Source organism: Lactuca virosa, chromosome 8, assembly GCF_052849685.1.
Source record: "Lactuca virosa cultivar CGN04683 chromosome 8, Lactuca_virosa_CGN04683_v6, whole genome shotgun sequence".
In the NCBI taxonomy this organism is placed as follows: domain Eukaryota; kingdom Viridiplantae; phylum Streptophyta; class Magnoliopsida; order Asterales; family Asteraceae; genus Lactuca; species Lactuca virosa.
Genome location: NC_136433.1, coordinates 185,419,118 through 185,428,701, shown reverse-complemented (window position 1 = coordinate 185,428,701; position 9,584 = coordinate 185,419,118). Strand labels below are relative to the sequence as shown.

Below are 9,584 nucleotides of genomic sequence, written 5' to 3'. Positions count from 1 at the left end.
AGGGTTTCAGCTAAAGACCTAATCCGGTTGCTTAGGCTCTAAGCAGCCCATAAGATCTTTCTAGAATCCTATGTTTGGACGAAATCCTTATGGGCTTCCATAAGATTTCGTCCACCCTATCTTTAGGGTTCCTCAGCCCACTCTCCAATTATCCAATAATTACAATAACAGTCCCATTAATTCAATTAACCTCTTTTGACCACAAAACTAATTCTAAATTAATTCTTGGCCAATGTTAATTAAATAAGAAAAAACATCATAAATGGTCCCTGTGGTTTCCCAAAATCTGAAGTTTAGTCCCCGTGGTTTAAAAACCTCATAGATGGTCCCTGTGTTTTCAAAACTTTTGACGATTGGTCCTTATTGCTAACTCCGTTAAGTTTTGTCCGTTAACTGAAGGGAATTTTCGTCATTTTACTACCACAGGGACCATTTATGATGTTTTTTTTAAGAAAAATTAAATATAATTATTTAATATATAAACTCTCTCTCTCTCTCTCTCATCGTGTTCTTCCTAAAAACACACTGAGATTACTCCTCCAATCCCACCCTTGCGAGCCTTCTTTCATGTTTCATGCTGGTAAAATATTTGATGATCGAAGGAACTCGATTTCTACTTTCTGCTACATGTGTTTGTGTTTTTTTTGGAGGAGGTATCTTGATTTCTCCTCTCTACTTCATAATAACTTGAAATGGGTGGTGTTACCTAATTCGTGAGCTACTGGGTCTGATGTTTTCTTTCAACTTTGAATGCATCAGGTGTGAAATTAGACACTTTCAGTTTTGTGAAGGTACTTTTCTTTCAGGTGTTTCATCGAGCACTTGGAGTGCATTGTTCTCCTCCTTCATTCTCTGATTTATTTATTAAGATTTATCACCATTGGAAGCATACACTTCCAATTTTCTTTCCAGAGACATCCAATTCAACAAATAGATAAACATGTATAGAACCCATTTGAAGAAAACATATTAAGATTTATCACCATTGCATTCCTGGGATTTTGATTTTATAACCAACATAACGTATTTTTCATTTTGAAACCCAACAAATTAAGGGCACAGTAGGCAATGAACCCATTTGAAGAAAACGAAAGGGGTTTTGTAGACTGAATTCTTCAGCGTATTTCTCATCTAAAACCTCATTCTCTCCCCTGTTCTTCCTCCATCTCTCCCCTCCGCATCAAATGACAAAACCTCTACCTCGCCTACCTGTTACATCACATCACATCATAAGATACTCCACCACCCCCAAAATCACCACCACCATCTTCGTTGGAGACAAACTCCCCGATCGCTGATTGTATCAAGGTGGCGCCAATGTGGATACCTACGAATCTTGGAATGTGATTAGCGTTGAAGCAGCATCCATTTTTTTCTCAGGAAATCAATGGTGAAGCTTTACAGTTGATGAAGATAAAGAAGAAAAAAGGAAGGGTTCTCTGTGTCGGAGATCGATTGAATGCCAAAAGGAAGCAAATGGGAGGGGCGTATGGTGGTTTGGGTTTTTAAGGGAAACAATTGAAAGGGAAGTACCCAGCAGCCACGCTCTTTGGAGAGAGAGAGAGAGAGAGAGAGAGAGAGAGAGAGAGTTTATATATTAAATAATTATATTTAATTTTTCTTTAAAAAAAACATCATAAATGGTCCCTATGGTAGTGAAATGATGAAAATACCCTTCAGTTAACGGATAAAACTTAACGGAGTTAGCAATAAGGACCAATCGTCAAAAGTTTTGAAAACACAGGGACCATCTATGAGGTTTTTAAACCACGGGGACTAAACTTCAGATTTTGGGAAACCACAGGCACCATTTATGATGTTTTTTCATTAAATAATATGATTTCTCTTTTAATATATTATTCACATAATATATTAATAAATCAATTTTATCCTCTTTCTCAATTATTCTTCCAGTCAAGTTACTCTGGTGAAGGCAACCCAAACGGACCATGCTACAACCGGGTCAAGTACATACTAAATATAGTTATGAGCTTAGACACCTAATCCAACAAGAAGTACATAGTGCACATTCAAATAACTAAAGAGGACTCGGAACCATGGGGGTCCGAGGGCAACGTCCCTGGTGAGTTCGAAGGGGTATTGCCTTTGGCGGGATCTAAGGGTAGCGCCCGTAGTTGGGACCAAGTGACAAAGCCCCCAACGAGGTTTGTGTTAAATAAAAGGAGGTACTATTTTTCCTACATATAAGAAAAATGGGTCAGACCGAAATTTTCCTGCCAAAACCCATTGTTTGCGTTCAATAAAAAAAGGCACCGTTTTCCCTACATAACCCTCATCTTCTACATACAAAAGAAGACTTGAATGTTGTAGAATAGTTAGAATATACAAGAAAAACTGTTTCTTCTCTCTGCAATCATTGTCTCTGGAAAACACATACAATTGCAAGGTATTTTTGTGTTTCAAAATTTAGAATAAGTCTGTATTCCAATTCAATTTGATCATTGGATTAGACCAAATCAGGTTTCACGATTCTCCAGACAATTGGTTCGGAATCACATATTTTGAAAAATGTTTCTCATACTGTCATACATGATCCTTGATTTTTCTACGCGATTTTATTGATATTCGAAACCCAAAATCTAACAGGTTATCCATGGTAGAAAACATACTAAATCTTCGATATTTAGTTTATAAGAACTTCAGTATCACCACCGTCCAAAATGCTTTGTTCGAGGTGTTCGATATCTTCATGGGCTCCACACACACACATTCGAGCTATAGTATTCGATTTGACCTTTTTTTCACTACTCCGAAAATGCCTATTCCAAAGTGGGCGATTATTATATAACATTTTTTACTTATTTTATACAAAATAACCTCGAAACTTGATTAGATTAATCACTTTCCCTTAATTCAAATATATGATTAAATCTAATTAAGCTTAATATGGAACATCATTATAAAACGGAAAAAATTGTGAAAGAAAGATCACCATTGAATTTTAGCACGCTCCTCGCACGTACGAAAATTTCAAATTCATCCACCTCACCAAATACGAAAACGATACTAGGGTTTTAGAACCGACAGGTCGGCGATCTTGGGCAGTTCGGTCATCTGCCCGTTGTATAATTTTTTCTTTCCCGTCCCCTCTTCATCCCTCCCGCTTCCTTCATTCATTCGAAATATATACACCCCCAAATACTCTCTAAACTACACGATTTCTCTCTTTTTCTCTCAAAATTTTATCTTCATTTCGGCCTCTTCAGCACTTGGAATTTCTTCTGCTGTCTTCAGATTTTCCCCTAAATTTAAGGTATAATTTGTTGATTAGTTTCTGCTTTCAGTTTAGGGTTTATGCGAGGTTTAAATTTTGAACAACAGATCTAACTTCAGTTGATGTTTTGTTGTGGCAATAACAATGGTTTTGGCTTTTTCTGTTTTGTAAAATTTTTGGTTGCCGATTGGATTAGGGTTTCTCTGTATGTTGAACTTGATGCTTGTTTATTGTGTATGCTTACTTACAGATCTCAATGTACTCTTTGATGTTATCGCTTCTAGGTTTACTGATTTGTTCGCTTTGATGACGTAGTAGGTAAAGTGTGCAACGCGTTTTACAGTAAACGTGTAACTGTGCTTAGATGTTTTGATTATATGAAATTTTGTTCATCGGTCATTTGAATCGAGAGATTTAGGGAAGTGCGTTATTTTAACGGTAGTAATTTGTATTCGAACTTGTAGAACATCGCTTTTAGACTCTGAATACTAGGCTATTTTCTATTACATCGTGATGCATGTAGAAAAATCCTGAAGAATGTAACATCATCGAACTCATATTAGAGATGATGGATAATAGGCCTTTTCATCTTATGGTAACATGCGTGGATTTTGGTTGATTTTGAATCATTGATATATGCAATATACAAAAAGTTTCAAATTATTTTATGTATCTATGCACGTGTATGATTTTGTTTTGAAGTCTCAACAAAATTTGCTCTGGAAAAGTGATGCGCATGAATCTAACCTGAATAATCAAACAAAAAATTGGCATTTGGAATGTAAACTGATTCAATTGTCAATTGCTACAACTGTTCTATGGTTCATAAATTATTCTGAATCATGCTTTTACACATTCTTTTACTGTTTTGCTTATTTAAAAGCATTTATAACATTACTGTTGCACAATTGAACTATTTTCTTTTCACTGTTATACTGTTTTCTTCCTTTTACTCAAGTTCTAATGGCTAGTTGTTCTCAAAGCACTGCTTCTAGTTGTACTAATGAGTTATGTGGTTTAAGTTTCACCTTTGGTTTCTTCTCACCTAAATTGTTATCCATTATGAGTTTTTATCATCTGATTTCACCATTTCTTATCCAGAAACTATGGAACTAAAAGATTGATTGTATTTCTCCAATCTTTTCAACAGGTGAAGATGGCTGTGGAGATTACAGAATTCCTTTTATCTGCTCAATCACCAGATGCAAAGGTCCGAACTGAAGCAGAAGTCAGACTCAGGCAATTTCAAGAACAAAACCTTCCAGGGTTTCTTCTCTCTTTGTCACTTGAACTCTCCAATGACAATAAACCTCTGGAGTCTAGAAGATTAGCTGGAATTGTCCTCAAGAACTCTTTAGATGCCAAAGATGCTACAACCAAAGAACATTTACTCCAAAGATGGGTGTCAAATGACATTTCATTCAGATCCCAAATCAAAGGTCTCCTCTTAAACACACTTGCTTCATCAGTTTCTGAAGCAGGCCACACTGCAGCTCAAGTAATTGCCAAAATCGCCTCCATTGAAATCCCAAGAAAAGAATGGCCTGAACTCATTAGCTCTCTACTTGGAAACATGACACAACAAGATAAACCATCATCATTAAAACAAGCAACATTGGAGTCACTTGGTTATGTATGTGAAGAAATCTCCCACAATGATCTTGTTCAAGATGAAGTCAACTCAGTCCTTACAGCTGTTGTTCAAGGTATGAATGTCACTGAACAAAGCTCTGTTCGTCTAGCTGCAGCCACAGCTTTATACAACGCACTTGATTTCGCACAAACAAATTTCGAAAATGAAATGGAAAGAAATTACATCATGAAAGTAGTATGTGAAACAGCTATGGCTAAAGAACCTGATGTCAGAAAAGCTGCATTCGAATGCCTTGTGTCAATCGCATCAACTTACTATGAAGTTCTTGAGCCTTACATGCAAACCCTCTTTGAGTTAACAGCAAATGCAGTAAAAGGAGATGAAGAAGACGTTGCTCTTCAAGCTATTGAGTTTTGGAGTTCCATTTGTGATGAAGAGATTGAGCTTCAAGATTTTGAAACTAATGAAACCGGTGATTCATACCCTCATTCACGTTTCATAGAAAAAGCTTTATCTTTACTTGTTCCAATGCTTCTAGAAACTTTATTAAAACAAGATGAAGATCAAGATCAAGAAGATGGAATCTGGAATTTGTCAATGGCAGGTGGGACATGTTTAGGTCTTGTTGCAAGAACTGTAGGGGATTCCATTGTCCCTTTGGTTATGCCATTTGTTCAAGAGAACATTTCAAAGCCAGATTGGCGGGCCCGCGAAGCTGCCACGTATGCATTTGGCTCCATTCTTGAAGGTCCAAGTGGCGAAAAGCTTTCTCCTATGGTGTTATCAGCTCTAGATTTTCTCCTCAATGCTATGGGAGATCAAAACAGTCATGTGAAAGACACAACTGCATGGACTTTAAGTCGAATTTTCGAATTATTACACAGCCCTGTTACTGGATCTTCCGTTATTACCCCTGTTAATCTTGAAAGAATCATCCAGGTCCTTCTAGAAAGCATCAAAGATTCACCTCATGTAGCTGAAAAAGTATGTGGTGCTATTTATTATCTCGCTCAAGGGTACGAAGGTTTTGAAAGTGGTTCTTCTGTTTTAACACCTTATCACGCTGACATCATCACTTCATTAATTGCAACTGCTGAAAGAACAGATGCTAATGACTCAAAGCTTCGATCTGCTGCTTATGAGACTTTGAATGAAGTTGTAAGGTGTTCAAATCTGAAAGAAACATCTCAAATCATTACTCAACTCCTACCTGTTGTGATGTCAAAACTCGGTCAAACAATTGACCTTCAAATTTTATCATCCGATGATCGCGAAAAGCAAGGAGATCTACAGGCGTTACTGTGTGGCGTGTTGCAGGTGATCATTCAAAAACTCAGCAGCATTGAGGAAACAAAACAGATCATTTTCCAAGCTGCTGATCAAATCATGGTTCTTTTTCTCAAAGTCTTTGCTTGTAGAAGCTCAACTGTACATGAAGAAGCCATGTTAGCAATTGGTGCTCTCGCTTATGCAACAGGGGAAAATTTCATAAAATACATGCCAGAGTTTTATAAATATCTAGAAATGGGATTACAAAACTTTGAGGAATATCAAGTTTGTACTATTTCAGTTGGAGTAGTTGGGGATATATGCAGAGCTTTGGATGACAAAATGTTGCCTTTTTGTGATAACATTATGAGTTTGCTTCTTAAGGATTTGTCTAGTGGCGATTTGCATAGATCCGTGAAGCCTCCGATTTTTTCTTGCTTTGGTGACGTGGCGCTTGCGATTGGGGAGCATTTTGAGAAGTATGTTCCTTATGCTATGCCGATGATGAAAGGAGCTGCGGAAGTTTGTGCTCAGATTGATGTGAATGATGAAGAAATGGTGGAGTATGGGAATCAGCTGAAAAGAAGTATTTTCGAAGCGTATTCAGGGATTTTACAAGGGTTTAAGAATTCGAAAGCTGAGTTGATGTTGCCTCATGCTCCTCATCTTTTGAAGTTCATTGAAGTTGTTGTTAAAGATGCTCACAGGTAATATTATATATAAAAATAAAAATAAAAATATTCACTTTTTTTTTTTTTTTTTTTTTTTTTTTTTCGTTTTACATATATTTTTGTTTATGTAGGGATGAGAGTGTGGTGAGGGCAGCAGTAGCAGTGCTTGGAGACCTTGCAGATGCACTTGGGCCCCACGTGAAGGCTCTCTTCAAAGACTTGGCGTTCTGTAGTGAGTTATTAGTAGAGTGTCTTCAATCGGAAGATGAGCAGTTGAAGGAGACAGCTACTTGGACACAAGGAATGATTGGGCGTGTTTTCTCGGTATGCGGGTAATAATAATGATAATGATAATAATAATAATAATAATTATTATTACTAGTTTTTTTTCTTGGTTACTGAAAGAAAAATGCGCTTTTTCATACAAAGTTTCGGTCAGGGTCGGGTCGGGTGAATCAATGTGAAGTCTTGTACTATGAATTTAAGTACAAAAAACTTTGGGGGAAAAGGTTGGTTATTCTGTGTATGGTTATTGAGTTTTTGGCACTGAGAAGTAAGAACTTAAGAAGGTCATTATAAAAGGTGGCTTATTGTTTTAATCTTTGGTTCTGGGGTTTTGTGTTTGTTTATGTTTTAGTTTTGAGAAAGCTTTTGGTTTTTTTGGAAGATTGAAATGATTGAAACTGATATCAGTTTTGGTTTTGGTAAAACAGTGTTAAAAATGTGAAAAAGTTATTAAAAGGGCAAAACAGTCTTTCCGAGTTAAAGAAATTTCATTTTTGGATTCTGATGGGTTCAAGTTGAAAACATTTTAGACCCGAGGAACCTCTTGGACCAAATTTGCTGTTTAGTGTTTAGCTTTTATAATTGTTAAATTAAATAAATAATAGTTTAATAAATGGTTCTTTTGAGTTTTGACTAAGTATTTTGTATTCTGCTATTTAAAAAAAAACTTGTATTTTTTTTTTATCAACAAAAATTTGGACTTAAGTAATTATTCTTAGCAAGTTCTCTGTCTATTATGAGAGTTTTTAAATATTTTCGTCAAGAATAAGAGATTATTGGAAAAGTGGATTGAATAATTACATAGATATGTATAATTTGCTTCTAAACATTTGTAAAACGACAATTAGTTACATAAAAACAGTAATGGCGATTCCAATGCTTAATTTCTTATACATTTAAATTTCTAACCCTTTTTATAAATCAAAATGGATTTCAAAATGTTTTTTAAACCGAACACTTCTTCAATCTTTGCTCTCTTTTATTAATTTATTTATGTAATCTCCTTTTCTTAGATTTTTAACCCTTTTTAACTCCTTTATATCTCTAACCCTCTTTATAACTTTGTGTGAAGTTATTTTAAATTAAGCATACCCGTGTAAATTGATGGTCGACGAGAGAAACGAATTATGACAACTAGTATAATTTCTTTGTTTGGGTTTTCGTATGCACACATGGTGTATGTATATCATATATACCTTTTGCTTTTAGTATTTTCTTTTAACAAAAGTGCTTATCATACTTTCGCAAACCATCGTGATTCTTCAGGCTTCCAAGAATAAATATCGTGTGTTGTGTGTGCAAGCAAAAACCTTAATAGCCCCTGTTGACAAATCTATGCAAATTTATTCTATTTGAGAGTCACTTCTAAGCAATGTTTTAAAAACTGGTTTTTTAATTGAACCGGTATGGTACCAGTTTCCGGTTCAACCGGTTCGACCGCTGAGTAAACCGGTTTCTATAATTTTCATATTTTCATACACATACATACACAAATCAAGAATTTGATGTCCACAAGTTCAAACATTAAAATACACATGAAAACAAGTTCTAGACCAATCTAACTATATTAAAATAACTCATAACCATAAGTTTTACATCAATCCACATGCATTAAAAAGAAAATAAAGTCCTACATGAATATAAACGCATCAAAAAACTTCATAACATTTATCATATGTTTTTATTCAGAAAAATTTTAATAATAAAAAAACTACAAAAGTTTATTATGCAAAATTTTCAATTTCATGTGTTTTTATTCAATTTAATCGGTTTAATTGAACCGGTTCAACCGGATTTTTGTAAAAATCGGCCGGTTCAATCCGGTTCAGAAATAGACATAAAACCGGTGATAGTTGAACCGCTTCCTTCCCTGATTCCCGGTCCAACCGGTTTGACTTTCGGTTTAAACCGGTTTTTAAAACATTGCTTCTAAGCAATATGTCTCTCTTGTACATTCTGACATATTTTTTTTTATTTAATTTCTAACAAGAATTAAATTAAATGAAATGGTAATATTTTCAAGAATTCAAATATTGATAGTTGCTTATTACTTTATTATTTTATTATAATAAAATCGTTATTCAAGGTTTAATAAATTGGTTAAGTTTCAGAAGATTTGGTTTAATCTCATCTTGCTCTCTCACTTTGATACTCACCACTCATTAGCTCATGAAACTATTCATTATTCAACATCCCCAGTTGGCTTTATCCTATGTCTTTTTGGGATTTGATGTGTTTTCTTAAGAGGCAAAACTAATTACGTACTTTAAATCATAAAACCATATCAAATAAATGTTTGATTCATCCGATTCAAATGTTTGTCGTTGATAGTAGGTTCAAACTTGTTTAATCATGGTTATGTTTATGGTTTCGGTTAGTCAATTACCCTACTAGTTGACTTGGGGACTCTTACTTTTTGTCATGAATTGTTTGCAATATTAAATAAACAATGATTATTTTGTGTATTATATGCAATTTGTAGCTGTCTACTTATTAATGTTTTCGTGAATTTTGATTAAGGACAAATAAT

At 34.9% G+C, this 9,584-nt stretch overlaps 1 protein-coding gene across 1 annotated transcript; it reads left to right on the top strand.

Annotated features, from left to right (window-relative positions):
• Nucleotides 1–3,065: 3,065 nt before the first annotated feature.
• Nucleotides 3,066–7,368, top strand: LOC145129676 (ARM repeat superfamily protein). Its single transcript, XM_079064438.1, has 3 exons — nucleotides 3,066–3,274; nucleotides 4,386–6,805; nucleotides 6,901–7,368. The coding sequence occupies exons 2-3, from the start codon at nucleotides 4,392–4,394 to the stop codon at nucleotides 7,103–7,105; spliced, it is 2,619 nt and encodes an 872-aa protein (XP_078920564.1). The 5' UTR covers nucleotides 3,066–3,274; nucleotides 4,386–4,391; the 3' UTR covers nucleotides 7,106–7,368.
• Nucleotides 7,369–9,584: the final 2,216 nt, after the last annotated feature.

Excerpts from the sequence above, each read along its gene's own strand:
- LOC145129676 (XM_079064438.1), top strand. The coding sequence starts at position 4,392 with ATGGCTGTGGAGATTACAGAATTCCTTTTATCTGCTCAATCACCAGAT. Across the intron at positions 6,806-6,900 it reads GTTGTTAAAGATGCTCACAG|GGATGAGAGTGTGGTGAGGG; the intron begins GTAATATTATAT and ends TTGTTTATGTAG.